The 17273-nt window shown below is 44.1% G+C and overlaps 1 protein-coding gene across 3 annotated transcripts in view; it reads left to right on the top strand.

Annotated features, from left to right (window-relative positions):
* Window positions 1-3159: 3159 nt before the first annotated feature.
* The window catches only part of LOC308313075 (protein kinase C beta type-like), a 62896-nt gene continuing 48782 nt past the window's right edge, over window positions 3160-17273 (top strand). The window contains exons 1-2 of one of the 3 annotated variants that reach the window (XM_080759976.1): window positions 3160-3867; window positions 5195-5226. In XM_080759976.1, coding sequence (XP_080616102.1) covers window positions 3563-3867; window positions 5195-5226 — 337 coding nt within the window. In that variant the 5' untranslated portion in view covers window positions 3160-3562. Of the gene's footprint in view, window positions 3868-4124; window positions 4134-5194; window positions 5227-17273 lie in introns of those variants that run through there. The other 2 variants (XM_080759977.1, XM_080759978.1) reach the window with 2 other exon arrangements.

The following is a 17273-nucleotide window of genomic DNA, read 5'->3' as shown; positions in this document are numbered from 1 at the left end:
CGAAAACTACTTGAATAGTAAATGGTGCATTTATATATAGGCCTATAGACAAATCCACAGAGGGGTGCCCTGGGCGCGGCCATTACTGAGGTGTAATCCATGGAGCAGGTGCTCCGTAGGCCAGGTGTGGCTAATCAGTGCTGCTGTGCTTAATGGTACACCTCAGTAATGGCCGCACCCAGGCAACCCTCTGTGGATTTGTCTATATCCAAGGCGCTTTACATTGATTGTGCATTACATTCACCCATTCATACACTGATGGCGGCGGAAACCATGCAAGGCACCAACCTGCACATTCGGGAGCAATTAGGGGTTCAGAGTCTTGTTCAAGGACACTTCGACACTAACTCTGGGGGAGCCTGGGTTTGAACCTTGCAGATACCATCCGTCCACTCCACCCCTGATCCACGACCACCGCAGCTATAAAAACTAAGCTACTGTATGATGACTAAATCCAAGACTAATATTATGTTGACAATTTCATTGACAACTAAAAACAAGACTAGGGAAGGACTCATAACTCAACTATGTGAACATGACTTTCATGACCTGAAAGACTGGCCTGACTTGATCTGAATGTAGCCTACATACATTTGACAGTATGTAATTTTACGAGAGAACAGTATCCTAAGTCATTTAACATATAGCCTACAGTATGTCATTTAACATGCAGTACAGTACACGTCATTTTACACTGTACAGCAGAGGTGCCCACACTTTGAAAATGAGCTTGTCACTTCAAAATGACAAGCTCAACAAGATCTACCCACCAGGCCACCAAACACATTGCTGAAAAATAGTTAAATAATGTACCTGAGGCCTGAGGGGACGTTTGAAATCGCGGCAATGGCGTTACATATAAGACTAACACACTTGGAATGCGAAATACAGGGGGGAACTTTTAATTGGTAGGGTTTTCTTGTAACTTTGTAATGCTACTGATGTTTGTGATACAATACTTTGGGTTTGAGCTGAGGCCCTTTTTGTCAATCAAGTCACTTTAATTCAATTGGCAGATGCCTTTTATATTCATTGCATTTAAATAATATATTTTAGGGCCATGTCATTTGGTCTACATGCCTAGCCTTTGTGATCTACTGGTAGATCTACCTTTTGGTCACCCCTGCTGTACAGTAAACCCTTGTTCCCCAACATGTCAGGCTCCGACCCCCCACAATTATAATTATAATTATAAGAACTGCATGGCGACCTCCCACAATAATCATATTTGAACAGGCCTGGGGGACCCCCCCCCCACCCTGACAAGCACTTATAATTGTAGGCATTAGCCTGTGTACATTTAGTTTGACCCACGGATAAACAAAGTGAAAATAGTCAAACTGCAAGCTCGCCTCGCACTGAGAGGTGTGGTATTATGTTGTATAATGTGGTATTAAAAACAGTGTTTAGATGACTAAATTGGGCTGTACATCCAGTGCAGTATAAGTCCTATTAACATGGCCTGTAGGCCCTGTACAGTGCAGTATAAGTCCTATTAACATGGCCTGTACAGTGCAGTATAAGTCCTATTAACATGGCCTGTAGGCCCTGTACAGTGCAGTATAAGTCCTATTAACATGGCCTGTACAGTGCAGTATAAGTCCTATTAACATGGCCTGTAGGCCCTGTACAGTGCAGTATAAGTCCTATTAACATGGCCTGTACAGTGCAGTATAAGTCCTATTAACATGGCCTGTAGGCCCATGTACAGTGCAGTATAAGTCCTATTAACATGGCCTGTACAGTGCAGTATAAGTCCTATTAACATGGCCTGTACAGTGTAGTATAAGTCCTATTAACATGGCCTGTACAGTGCAGTATACGTATGTCCTATTAACATGGCCTGTACAGTGCAGTATAAGTCATATTAACATGGCCTGTACAGTGCAGTATAAGTCCTATTAACATGGCCTGTACAGTGCAGTATAAGTCCTATTAACGCCTGTACAGTGCAGTATAAGTCCTATTAACATGGCCTGTACAGTGCACATGCACACACACACGTGGCCGCACGCACGTCTTCACTTGTATTATACCCGTACTGACCTACTGAAGTCGTTGGCAACCCAGGGGTGTGTGACGCTTATTATCCTGCGGACCCCCCATTTGAAAAGATATGACAGAGCCCCATAATAGAAGATTTGTTTTTACGGCTCTAGCAGTGTTCGCTGTCTCTCCCCCCTTTTAATATCAAAGACCCTCATGTTTGACATGCTTTAGGGTACATCGGACGTTAAGATCATGGGACTCCAATTTATACTTTAAAATCAATGTTAATTTAACTCTGAGAATGTACAAATTAAACCAAATGGTATTGATATACCATCATAAATAAATAAAATCACAGCCGTGTGAAGTGAGGGGTGCTCTTATTTCTTATATCATCATCATCATCATGCATCATCTCACACTGGCCAATCAGAATGCCACAAATTTACGTCATATTTGGCGGAAGTTTGACGTATACTTCCTCCTTTCATTGTCGATGGCAAATATGGGACATTTTCCCTTCATTGTCAATGGCATCTAATGTTTGTGTTGCGGACATTTTGTTAGGACAAAAGCTATATAGGAATAGGAGGTGCTATAGCGCCCCTCAAAAATAAAATAAAATAACGCAACCAGCTCTATAGAAGCAAAGTTATTTTGGTGGTTATTTTTGGTATTTTAGGGGCCTCAGCTTTTTTCATTTTGGATGTGTGGATGAATGGACTAACTGTGTGTGAAGGGTTGCTATTCCAACTCTAGATGCCAGATAGCATTATTACAGTGTGTTGAGTTGCTTGAGGCTAGATTGACTCATCCATGTTGACTGTGTGTGGAGAGATTTGAGATTAAAAGTTGGAGCCATATTGCACACTGTCCTCCAGCTGATGTTGTTCTACTGCGTCGACATCGTCGTCATCATCCCTGTTTATTATGTACGTGAAATATTGTTTGTTTATTTATACAAATATTAATTTATGCAAATAATAATCAAATGTTGTATTCAGTCATGCCAATGTGTGTCATCATCTAAACTTTGATTGACAGCTAATAGGGAAGCAGCTACTAGTGGTGCTCAGCTGGCAGGAGGACGCACGCACGCACGCGCGCGCACACACTCTCTCTCGCTCTCTCTCTCTCTCACACAGTGACACACACACACACACACACACACACACAGACACGGGTGGTGTGGGGACCTGCCCGGAAGTACCTGTCTGTCTGTCTCGCACACACACACACACACACACACACACACACACACACACACACACACACACGGGGCGGAGAGAGAGAGAGAGAGAGAGAGAGAGAGGAGGAGGAGACACCTGCGCTCCTCTCTGTCTCGACACCGTTTCGGTATAGTTTCGCCGTTCAGCCGGGCGGTGTGTGTGTGCGTGCGTGTGTGTCTGTCCGTGTCCGCGCGTCGCCCGCACACACCCACCCACCCACACACCCACACACACACACACACATTCACACACACCCTGCCTGCTTGGCTTGGCTGGCTGGCTTGCTGCTGCTGCTGCTGCTGTATTTTTTTTCTCCTCTCCTTCTTCCTCGTTTCTATATAAAGATGGCTGACACGAGCAGCGGCGGCGGCGAAACGTCCTCCTTGTCGTCCGGTAGCCTGAGCGCCAGCACCGGCACCAGCACCTCCAGCACCTCCACCTCCACCACCTCCACCAGCGCCTCCTCCGCCGGGGGGGCCGCCACCGAGGAGAACGGCGGCCCTTCCCCCGGCCCGGAGGCCACTCTGCGGGGCTTCGCGCGGCAGGGCGCGCTGCGCCAGAAGAACATCCACGAGGTGAAGAACCACAAGTTCACCGCCAGGTTCTTCAAGCAGCCCACCTTCTGTTCCCACTGTACGGACTTTATATGGTAAAAAATATTATTAATATTTATAATAATTATAATAATTAACCTTCTGTTCGCACTGTACAGACTGTATATGCTAATAATTAATATTTATAATAATTAACCTTCTGTTCGCACTGTACAGACTTTATATGGTAATCATTAATATTTATAATATTTATAATAATTAACCTGTTTGCACTGTACATTCTTTATAGGCTATATGGTAATAATTAATATGGATATTTATTGCAATAACCTGTTAATTATTACTGTACGGACTTTATATGGTACAAAATACAATTAATATTTATATGAATATAAATAAACTTCTGTTAATACTGTATGGACGTGTGTGTGTGTGTGTGTGTGTGTGTGTGTGTGTGTGTGTGTGTGTGTGTGTGTGTGTGTGTGTCACGCACTGCACATGCATGCAATCTGATTACTAGTAGGTCTATTGCTATTATACCAAATGTCCTCACAAGTATTGTAGAATGTGACGTCCTGCACGGCCCAGCTGGCAAAACCATGTTGGTTTAGGTGTTAAAATGCCATTCATAAAACCAGCATCTTAAAACCTTGACGTCCTCACAAGTATAGCTAATACAAGTAATGTCAACGTGACAACTGTGTGTGTGTGTGTGTGTGTGTGTGTGTGTGTGTGTGTGTGTGTGTGTGTGTGTGTTTGACAGTCTGCGGGACACAGGTGATTCACTTGCTGCTGCGGATATTATCTGAATGTCCCTACGGACATGCATACACACACACACACACACACACACACACACACACACACACACACACACACACACACACACACACACTGTTGTTGTCACGTTGGTATTTTGCGCCATTCCTCCGCTTGCCACTGATTTCTCCTCAATGCGACAGCAGCAGCCTACATAATGACGTGTCCGTGCGTGCGTGTGTGGCCGTGTGTGTGTGCATGTGTGTGTCGCCGCAGAGCGGTCGTTTTACCGCATGGACTGACATCTATGTTGGTAACTGGAGGAGGGCAGGTGGAGGACTGTGTGTGTGTGTGTGTGTGTGTGTGTGTGGTTTTCTGAATGGTGAATTATTTCCCCTGTGTAAGAGTGAGAATTCTTTGAATCTAATTCATGTATTGTGTGAGCTACTTTTATGAATGTGTGTGTGGATGGTGAGAGATACTTATCTGGATAGAGAGAGAGAGAGAGAGAGAGAGAGAGAGAGAGAGAGAGAGAGAACCACCTGCATGTGCGCACAAGTGTGTCCGAGTGGATTCTCTGAATGTAGCGTGTGTGTTTGGGTGGGCGTGCATTCCACAGACTGAATATTCAGGTGTGCGTTTTTCTTTTTTTTCCCTTCTCAGGGGCTTTGGAAAGCAGGGCTTCCAGTGTCAAGGTAAGACAGATCCCATTGACAAAGTGTGTGTGTGTGAGTGTAATAATGTATAGTGCATGCATGTGGTCATGGTATCCCTTGGTGTTGTGTCTGTGTGTGTGTGTGTGTGTGTGTGGGGGGGGGGGGGGGGGAGTCTATATATAACCTTAGTGCAAACCCACAGTGTAGAGAGTAGGAGAGTAGTGACAAGCAAACATTGCTCCCATGGCTGGAACTATCCCATTGAGATAGAATGAGCACTTCTGCATTCCATTGTTACAATGGGAGTCAACGCTATAATGTCGCCACTCTCTTTACTAGATTACTCCGTGCAAACCCTGCTCGGACCAGCGTACACTGTTACACACCTCAACATCTTTTAGGCATCATATATCTGTGCGTGTTTACATAACAAAACCAACAGGCCTACATTTTTTCCCCTTTCTTCTTTAGTTTCATAGCTATAAATTTTTTGGAGTGAAAATACATACATACATACTGTACATACATACATACATACATACTGAATACATCATTATATTTATCTGTAGTGGATCAGGGGATGCGTGGGATGTTTCGCACAGATAAACCTGAATGGGCAGCTCCCGAAAGAAGTTTGAGAAATGTGTGTTTTTCCCTCTGTGGAACAAATCAGGAAGTCGGTGTGGAATGGTTTCCTTCTGAAAACCCCTGGGCCTCCACGTATTATCAGCGTGTGACATGTGATGCGATTGGTGGATAGGTTGTATTATCAGCGTGTGTCATGTGATGTGATTGGTGGATAGGTTGTATGCTGCAAAAAAGTTATGCTGTGTTATTATTACTAGTCCTTAGTTCAAATATATCCATCCATCCATCCATCCATCCTCAACTGCTTATCCGTAGTCGGGTCGCCGGGGCAACAGTTCCACCAGAGTGTTCCAGACGTCCCTCTCCAGAGCAATATTAGTGACTTCCTCCTGGGGGGGGGATCCTGAGACGTTCCAAGGCCAGTGAGTCGATGTGTTTCCTCAAACTGCACCTTGGTCTTCCCCGGGGTCGGGAGACGCCCGAGAGGCATCCTAACCAGATGCCCGAACCAGCTAGCTCCTTTCCAGTTCAAATATATGAACACCAAATGATGTATAGTGTGGGTACAGCGATCCTAGATCCTATTATTGATGCATGTATTTTGAGGTGTAATCAGTGTGGTGTCAGAGGCCCTTGAGGGGTGCATACGTTGGTTAGACATACCAACAGACCTACAGTCATTAGTCCGACAACACCGTCACTCCCGACATGTGTTGCAGGTTGAAAGTAACCTGTGCTGCGTAGAGATGCTCCGATAATCAGCATTTACCCTGTCTGTGATCGGATATTTACTCTATCTGGAGAAACTGATCTTTTACACCATTTAAGTGGAAAGATCTTGTGAAATTTGCAACATTTCACAAGATCAGTATCGGTATCGGCCGATCATGAGAAAAACAATGGGTGATCGGTAGGGGTCCCAAAGACCCTGATCAGAGCATCCCTAGGTTTAAAATCACCCGTGGCTCCTGACATGTGCTACGGGTTAAAAGTATACCTGTGGCGGGTCAAATATCACCGTGCCGTCTGTGTGTGGTTATAGGGTTAGGTTAGGGTTTTGGGTCTCGGACTCATGACTGTATAGGACTGTTGCTATGTATCAGCCTAACCAAACACATGGACACGCAAGTAGTGCAGGAAAGGTGCAATTCTGGGGAAAAGTGTGGTTTGCTCGATGGCACAGACGGCTTGGGAAATGTAGCCCCCTCCCCCACTGATTTAGCTAGCCAATTACAATGTCAAGTCACCCCCTGTGATCATGTGTAAGTACAAACACCAAATTTGGTGTCCAAATTGGGGGGAAAAACGCGAAAGTAGACGGTTCTTTCGGGTGCTTCAAAACACCACTGAGCAACTTCCACTGAAACGAATAGCGCGGGGGCGGGGCTATCGCTCCCGTTCAGTCTCCCCCAAAAAGCATGCTTTTGCAATAAACATTTACAAATTCCACATTTGCAGCTCTCCCTATGGATGAAAATGGAATTGCTTTGGGCTCTCCGTTGATTAAACCACCCTCGACATGTGAATACAATCTGGGGTGGATTGGACATTCCGTTTGAGATTTGTTTTATTTTTTTGTGAAACAGGCCCCTCCCACTAACTTTGGACGATTACAGCTGAACGATACGGACTATGAAAATTCTGCCTGTGGTGTTTTAATCGGATAGGTTCAGAGATCATGTGTACCGATTTTTGTGAGATTTGCACAAAAGCTGTAGGTGGAAGAGGAAAAAGTGGGTTTTGAAGAAAAAATCGATCCTGACGCAAATGGGCGTGGCCTATATATGGGGAGATGCGTCATGCGTATATGAATAGAGACGGTACCCGGAGGAAACCCTGAGACGAAATGGACATAGTGGCCAAATTTGGTATAGCAGCACTGGCCCAAACACATGAACGCACTGGTCCGTTGACTATCATTGCACACGTTCATGATGACACGTGAACACTGTTTCATACGTGAACGCATGTGAACGCGTGCAATGATAGTCAACGGCAGCACGTTCATGCGTTTGGGCCCAATCCATCCCAGAATGCACTCTGTTCCTACCCGGAAGGAGGAGTGAAATCGCCTCATGCGCTTTTGAGCAACTTAGTGGATGGGAGGAGAAATCCGGTGCCGTCTCTATTCATATGTACTCTAAGGTCATGACCCAAGGAATACAGTGAGCGTGACATTTTGATTTTCCGACCTACGGTGCAATAGTTACAAGGCGACATGTAATATGGGCTGTTCTAGCGCCACCATGAGGCCGACTGATGTAATCATTTATTATATTAATTGAAATAATTATTATGAACCTCCCCTCCAAGTGTTGTGACTGTAGCTCCGACGGTTTCTGAGAGAAAAAGACTTGATGTGAAGTTGTTTTCCCCATGTTAAGTCGATGGGCAATTTTAATTCACTAATAAATACATTATTAATCAATAATTTGTTAAATTGAAAAAAGGGCTCCGTTAAGACCTCCGTAATATTATGGTTAATGCCTGTGTGAAATGTCGGAGCGATTGGTGCAGGCAGTGAGACACTACGGCAGTGTTTCAGACATTCATTCAGACATTCATTCTGACAGACATTCAGACATTGATTGAATTATAGTATGATGATGATGATATGATGATATGATATGATGATTTTTATTTTTCTAAGATTAGTTTTTGGCTTTTCTGCCTTTATTGATAGTATCAAGTGAGACAGGAAAGAGGGAGAGAGAGAGAAGGGGAGAGAGATAGCAGGAATGGTCGTCATGAACGGCACTCAAACGTGCTGTCAGGCCAGAGCCTATATATGTGGCATGCGCCTGGACCGCTAGGCCAGCGGATGCCCCTGCTGTGTTCATTTTGACAGCAAACTTTGATTTTGAATTTACTAGTCGTCATGTCTTATGAATAAAATTCCATTCCGTTTTAGTCACCTGAAAAGTTTTAGGTTTAGTCTAGTTTTAGTCGACTAATTATCGTAAGATGTACAGTTGTGAAGTGTGTTTCCAACCCAGTGTGCTTCCCCCCCAAGCTTTTTTCACATTTTTACTTTTGACAGTGCAGAAACATAATTGCCTTCCTTGATGTATTAATGATCATCAACGGCCATCACCTGGGCACAGTCACAGACACACAGCTCCCCTCTATAGCACTCTACTGAAACTGAAAGTGACTGCATGGAGTCTCTCATTTCTGTAAAATGACTTAATTTCTGTGCAACAACTAAAACATGCTTTCTTGTTTAGAACCTACAGTAGCTCGAATTAACATATCAAAAAAGCTTTCTTGATGGCATCTTACGATAGATGTAGATGTAGAAGACACACAGCCCCCCTCTACAGTGCTCTACTACTGAAAGTGACTCATTCTTCTCCAATAGCACTTGAATATGATGGAATATGATTAAAGCTCACATTTCATATCAGTTATCACACACCATAATACACTAGCCCTCCTAAAAAAAGAAAGATTTTATTTTATTAAATTGATTCATATCGCCGGGATTAATATCGATATAGATATACCGATATACAATATAAAGTTACATGCCTACTTGTCGGTCACTGTGTGTGTGTGTGTGTGTGTGTGTGTGTGTGTGTGTGTGTGTGTGTGATCCACGTAACTCGAGAACCGTTCGCCCCACCGAGTTCAAATTGGACACACGCATTCCACACCCCCACAGGGAGTGCAGTGCCCAGGCCTTGAGTCGGTCGGCCCCACAGTTGTGCAGAACTGCCATGGAGCTGGCCTGTTCTGACATCACAATGGTGTTCTGACGTCTGCATAGACTGTGGGCATAAGAGGGACACAGACATAATAACTGGGTGGGGAATGCATTTCCAACTTGCATCATTCCATGTAGGGCACCGCTCTAGTGTTTCTATTAAAGTATATCTCTGCCGTCGGGAAGACACCTCTTAACTCCAAAATGTTCATTTTTTAGGAAATGAAAATTATTTGGTGGTGGAGTTAGTTGCTTTAGCAGACATTTTGAGGGTCCAATGGAGTTAAGAGGTTTTCTCCAAAGCGTTTTTTACTACTTTCCATTGGTTCAATATGTTTGAAACAACACACAGACGTAAAGGGTGTTAAATAGCACTGATTTATGCAAAAACATCAACAATGGAGTTATAAGGTTTCCTCCCGACAGCAACGTGAAGCAGTGTGCTAACAATGCAGTGTGTTTTATCAGTGGCCTATGGAGTTGTGCATAACTAATAATATTAGTTATGCACAACTCCATAGGCCAGCCTATACATATTATGTATAGGCTCTTTTAAAAGCTGGAGCCCTTAGCTGAGAGAGATGAAGCAGGGACCTCCCCACTATTGTATACAATTGTGTATAGTAAGTTTAATTTTTTCATAGATGTCATAGATATCTTCATAGACTTGTATTGTGTAGTGGTTTTGTTGGATTCATGTTGATGTGTGTTTGCAGGTTGGTGCCTTGCATGGTTTCCTCTGCCATCAGTGTATGAATGTGTGGGTGAATGTAATGCAAATCTATGTAAAGCGCCTTGGATAAAGGCGCTATATAAATGCACCATTTTAGATACAGAGCGTATATACATATACATATATATATACGCAAGGTATGAATATGTCTTGGAGAAAGTAACTTCCCCTACTGTGTTGGACATTGAATGTGTTGTGAAGTCTCTCTCTCTCTGTGCGTCCTGTGCGCACTGCAGCACGTTGCAGTGTCTATGATTTGTAGATTTATATTTATAGATTTGTATTATCGTGAGAACGATGGCTTTTCGCTATGAGCTTGTAGATCTGCTATTTTTCAATAGCTAAAGTGTAACATAATGCTCAAAACACCAAAAGGGGTTTCCGCCCAGAATGGATTGAGTACAATACTTAAGTAAATGTACTGAGATACTTTCTAGCACTGATTGTTGTTTCATAATCAAGGTCAAAGGTCAAGTTTATTTGTATGTCCCCAACTGGGACAGTGTTTGACCCGCTGAATCATGTGACCCAGCTTTATGGTTTCCTGTCACGTGTGTGTGTGTGTGTGTGTGTGTGTGTGTGTGTGTGTTTGCACAAATTAGTGCGACTCACCTCTCACACACACAGTGTAATGAGTGTATACTAGAAAAACTAATATTTACACACATACACACCACACACACACACACACACACACACACACACACACACACACACACACACACACACACACACACACACAGCATTCCATTCAAAGGAAACACCCATGGCAATAAAAACATACGTTTACATTGCCAAAGCAAGCGTCAAATTATAATAAAAATGTCACATTGCGTTGTTATATACATGTCATATATACAGGGTATAAAGCTTTTTGAAACAAATGGAACCAAGCTTTTGCAGTCACTTTGGGACAAATACCAGACATAACAATTTATTTTATCAAAAATATTTAAATAGTATACAAACAAATCACACCTGTGTGAAGTGAGGGGCCTCTTATCATCGTACATCATCACCAACGTCTTACTGACAGTTGAGAGTTGAAAGACTCTTATATATACAACATATCAATGTTTGTGTTTACACTATAGGACGTAAAATTGTCCATTCATTGCCAATGGGAATTTAATGTTCAGTATGTGTCTCTGATGTCACACAGTGGGCAGGTGGTTAGAAAGTGTAGCTCTGTTTCCGCCACATTGTGTGTGCAGTGGGTGCATAGTCTTCCCTTGTAGAGTGGGGTCTGTCTGTGATGGCCTTTCTCTATTGCAAGGCTGCGTTCACTGAGTTTGTACCTAGTCAAGGCTTTCCTAAGTTTTGGGGTGGTTACCATGCTCAGGTATTCAGCCAATGTACTGCATATTCTCTTTTTAGTGCTAGATAGTATTCCATTTTGCTTTGGTTTTGGGTAGTCTCTTTTCAGTATGCCAGGCAGCTTTTCTTGTAATCTGTTCTAATGGGTTTTCTGTCTGGTGGCTGTGCTTGCGTGTAAATTCTGCCTCAAATTCGAGGCGAGCGTGGGTTTTCGGCGAGCGGTCACGTCTGCACGGCATCATGTGATCGTAAACCGCACGCACGCACACGCACACACCTACTTTCAAGTGTGCATTTTGTCACACTCGAGCGAAACAGCAGTGTTTGCCAGTATGACTATTCTGTGTGGGTACAACCTTTGTCAAGTAGTTTATAGGCTACATTAGTCACATATCACAGTTGCATCATCATGAATGGAATCGGTTTGTAGGATATTTATTTAAACTTCTTAAGAAGTTGCGCAGTGCACTGCACGTTAAAGCGACCCCTCCCCGTGAGGTCGGACTGCTGTGACTGTGAGTGGTGCCACGTTAATGACAAACAGCTGGCAACAGTGACAAGGCAGGCAAAAAGTAATAATCAACGTTTATGGCAGTGGTCACTGATTGATGAATGAATGAATGCATATAAACACATGGATGAGGATGATGAAGGCTGGTGTGTGCTGGATGGTTATATCTCCGATCTCCTGGTGGCCAAATCCACAGAGTGAAGATATCACCTGCACTGCGCTACAAATGGAACCAAATGGACGCTGATGGGTCCATTTGGTTCCATTTGTACACTCAGAGTTAAATTCACATTGATTTTATAATATAATTTGGGATCTCAGAGATAGAAATGTCATTAATTGGGGGTCCGTAGCCTAATTCTTGATATTAAACAGGTTGAGAATCACTGCTAGAGCCGTAACAAGCTGATCTTGTGGGGGTCTCTGGCATATCTCTTCAAATGGGGGTCCGCGGGCTAATTAGTGTCAATTTGGGGGTCCTTGTTGACATGAACAAGTTTGGGAACCACACTGGTACATAATGTAGGTTTGGAGACCTCAGCACTGTACATGACAAGATTTAAACACTGGTACATAATGTAGGTTTGGAGACCTCAGCACTGTACATGACAAGATTTAAACACTGTTACATAATGTAGGTTTGGAGACCTCAGCACTGTACATGACAAGATTTAAACACTGGTACATAATGTAGGTTTGGAGACCTCAGCACTGTACATGACAAGATTTAATCACTGGTACATAATGTAGGTTTGGAGACCTCAGCACTGTACATGACAAGATTTAAACACTGGTACATAATGTAGGTTTGGAGACCTCAGCACTGTACATGACAATATTTAATCACTGGTACATAATGTAGGTTTGGAGACCTCAGCACTGTACATGACAATATTTAAACACTGGTACATAATGTAGGTTTCGTCCGCCCGCCGGTCCCGAGTCCCGGAAATGCTCTCGCAGAAGAAGCGCTCAGCCTACTGTAGCCTACTGTAACCTACTGTAGCCTACTGTAGGTCTGATGATCTGGACCTGCAATTTATCTGAATGACTATTAAAGCACTTATTTAATTAGGTGAACGATTAAGCACATAACTTAGCCTGTAATTATCATTGCAAATAGGCAGGCTACATGCATGTCATTGTCACTTGGAAATAAAATAGGCGTGCGTGTCCAAAATCAAAATGTGATTTTCATCACAGGGATTACTTCTAGGCGCCTGATGTCCCCCAGATAAATTGCACGTCCAGATCATCAGACCTACAGACCTACAGAATCTCGGAGACTGCTGCGCTCGCCGCTCGCATGTTTTAACAGAGCCTGTAAAGCACTGTTTGATTAAGCATCTATTCTAACCTAACATTTTACAATATTGTTTTTAATTGCACGCTTTGAATTGCTTGTACAGTTGGAAGTCACCTACCAATTTCACATCACACATCGTCGATGTATGCCTTTACAAAATACCACAAATTCGTTTTATAGCTATTAGGAGTGAATACATAACTTCAGATTCCTGTCAGCTGGTCAGTCAATGCTGCTCTGCCAGTCAACCACAGCTCCCGACCTGACCAGTGTTGATTTTGTCGACTAAAACTAAGATGAAAAATGTTCGTCGACTACCTTTTTCCACTGATGAAAACTAAATGGAAACTAAATGAAAACTAAGCTACCTGTATACTAACACTAAGACTAAATATATTGACAATTTCGTCAACAAATAAAAACTAGACTAAAATGTTAGGAAGGAGATCCAGTATTAGTCATTTTACAATTAGTTGCATGCGACGTGTTGTGAGCTTGTAGATCAGCTATTTTCAGCAAGTGAGAAAAACACTTGCTGTAAAATACATTTTGTTCGACCAAATCAACTGTAGATTTAGTCGACTGAAATCTGAAAACTTCAAGAGACTATACAACTAAAACTAAAATCTAAATTTGCTGCGAAAAACAACACTGGACCTGACTTTTGGCATGGCGTACGTCAAAGTCCAAAGTCACGTTGGAATGATAAATGTGGAAAATTGCAGTGCATTACGTCGTAACGCCCATTTTTGGGTGTACATCCATATTGATAAATGAGGGCCTGTAGGTTTACATGAGGAGGACCCTTGTGTAAACAATTCTTACTAGTGCTTTTCCTGCTTTTATCCTCTTAGTTTACTTTGTAATTAACTGTTACTGTACCCATTCTGCAAACACACATTTTCAGTCAATAAATCAATCAATCAATGTTACGGAGCCGTGTTTGGGTTCGGTTAGGGTTTTTTCTCTGAGGAAAACATTCTTGGACGAGAGACATTCTACAAGCTCACAACAACAACATGTCTGAACTTGTGAACTCGTACGACGGCTATCTAGACTCTCTAGAGTACACACCCTCAGGGTTTATGAGCTTTAGTCCTTTGAGCGCTAGTGGAAAAGCACGTTATATTATATGTAGCTGATGATGAAGATGATTTATTATGATGAATTGGAGGGGTTGGTGTGGTTAGTGGCTGTCTTTAGAAGCACTAGACCTGTACGTGCCCGTCGTCCACCGGCCTACTTGAGAACGATGCAACTTAGGAACCTAATCGTACCCGCTGTCAACTTGTCATAGCTCTGTGTCCCACATGGAGATCCATTTGGTTCCATTTGTAGCGCAGCGCAGGTGATATCTTCACTCTGTGGATTTGGCCACCAGGAGATCGGAGATATAACCATCCAGCACACACCAGCCTTCATCATCCTCATCCATGTGTTTATATGCATTCATTCATTCATCAATCAGTGACCACTGCCATAAACGTTGATTATGCCTTTTGCCTGCCTTGTTACTGTTTGCAGCTGTTTGTCATTAACGTGGCACTACTCACAGTCACAGCAGTCCGACCTCACGGAGAGGGGTCGCTTTAACGTGCAGTGCACTGCGCAACTTCTTAAGAAGACTGACTGACTGTGAAAAGTGGACTGGTTATAAGTAGGCTAATGAATTGTCAGGTGTGGGGTTGCCATGGCAATCAATTGGCTGAGGCAGAGGCTAGAAATTGCACAGGTCAGGTGAGGGGATTTAGGCTGATTAGGTCCACTGGCAGAGCCTGAACAGAGCCTTTTGGGGTGGTTCTGGAGAACCGTGGTTCCGACCGACGTGAGTCCGGGCACTGCGAGTTACGTGCATTACAACCGTACACACACACACACACACACACACACACACACACACACACACACACACACACACACAACTTGGGAACCTAATGATATACGTTGCTATAACACCTGTTTTAACTTGTCAGCCGGTGTCCCACATGCAGATATGTGTATGTGGCTGTGTGTGTGAAGACTGCAAACTGAAAAGTGTACTTGGCAATCAATTGGGCCCACTGGCAGAGCCTGATTGGTTGAGCCTCAATTGGCAGAGGCTGGAAATTGCACAGGCGTTGGCCTCATTAGGCCCACTGGCAGAGCCTGGCCAGAGCCTTTTGTGGTGGTTGTGGAGAACAGTGGGTCCGACCGACTCGATACTTGGCACTGCACTCCCTGTGGGGGTGTGGAACGCGTGTGTCGAAGGTGAAGTCGGTGGGTCAAACGGTTCTCGAGTTACGTGCCTTACAACCGTACACACACATACGTACGCACACAGAGACGTGGCGCCTTTATAGTAGGATAGCTGAGAAGAATCACCCGTTCAGTGTTGTCACTGCACTTTACTGATCATCTCTACTGGTATTTTGTTAATGTTGCTATGGATACTGCATCCTAAGTATCTTTATCTATCTTTATCTTTTTCTAATATGCCCCCCTCTGAAAAAAGACAGATAATTGTCTGTCTGTCTGTCTGTCTGTCTGTCTGTCTGTCTGTCTGTCTGTCTGTCTGTCTGTCTGTCTGTCTGTCTGTCTGTCTGTCTGTCTGTCTGTCTGTCTGTCTGTCTGTCTGTCTGTCTGTCTGTCTGTCTGTCTGTCTGTCTGTCTGTCTGTCTGTCTGTCTGTCTGTCTGTCTGTCTGTCTGTCTGTCTGTCTGTCTGTCTGTCTGTCTGTCTGTCTGTCTGTCTGTCTGTCTGTCTGTCTGTCTGTCTGTCTGTCTGTCTGTCTGTCTGTCTGTCTGTCTGTCTGTCTGTCTGTCTGTCTGTCTGTCTGTCTGTCTGTCTGTCTGTCTGTCTGTCTGTCTGTCTGTCTGTCTGTCTGTCTGTCTGTCTGTCTGTCTGTCTGTCTGTCTGTCTGTCTGTCTGTCTGTCTGTCTGTCTGTCTGTCTGTCTGTCTGTCTGTCTGTCTGTCTGTCTGTCTGTCTGTCTGTCTGTCTGTCTGTCTGTCTGTCTGTCTGTCTGTCTGTCTGTCTGTCTGTCTGTCTGTCTGTCTGTCTGTCTGTCTGTCTGTCTGTCTGTCTGTCTGTCTGTCTGTCTGTCTGTCTGTCTGTCTGTCTGTCTGTCTGTCTGTCTGTCTGTCTGTCTGTCTGTCTGTCTGTCTGTCTGTCTGTCTGTCTGTCTGTCTGTCTGTCTGTCTGTCTGTCTGTCTGTCTGTCTGTCTGTCTGTCTGTCTGTCTGTCTGTCTGTCTGTCTGTCTGTCTGTCTGTCTGTCTGTCTGTCTGTCTGTCTGTCTGTCTGTCTGTCTGTCTGTCTGTCTGTCTGTCTGTCTGTCTGTCTGTCTGTCTGTCTGTCTGTCTGTCTGTCTGTCTGTCTGTCTGTCTGTCTGTCTGTCTGTCTGTCTGTCTGTCTGTCTGTCTGTCTGTCTGTCTGTCTGTCTGTCTGTCTGTCTGTCTGTCTGTCTGTCTGTCTGTCTGTCTGTCTGTCTGTCTGTCTGTCTGTCTGTCTGTCTGTCTGTCTGTCTGTCTGTCTGTCTGTCTGTCTGTCTGTCTGTCTGTCTGTCTGTCTGTCTGTCTGTCTGTCTTTCTTTCTTTCTTTCTTGCTGTCCTCCACACTCTCCTATCTATAACATCAGGTTCCAGAGCTCTGCAGTGTTGTCAGCCAAGCTGTCGAACCGCAGTACGTCTACATAGGTGGTACACTTCTTTCCCCTCCTGGCTTTGCCCTGGGTTAGCTCCCATAGAGTCAATTTACTTGCCCCTAGTTCTGGGCACCTGACACAGTGCCCTGCCGGCCCCATACAGCAGTACTGACTCCACTGTGAGGGTCCATGTCTCGGCCCTATACAGCAGTACTGACTCCACTGTGAGGGTCCATGTCTCGGCCCCATACATCAGTACTGGCTCCACTGTGAGGGTCCATGTCTCGGCCCCATACAGCAGTACTGA

Source organism: Protomyctophum bolini, assembly GCF_963924005.1.
Source record: "Protomyctophum bolini genome assembly, chromosome: 3".
Classification (NCBI taxonomy): Eukaryota; Metazoa; Chordata; class Actinopteri; order Myctophiformes; family Myctophidae; genus Protomyctophum; species Protomyctophum bolini.
The sequence above is the reverse complement of the archived record's forward strand: the minus strand, read 5'-3'. Positions and strand labels throughout refer to the sequence as shown.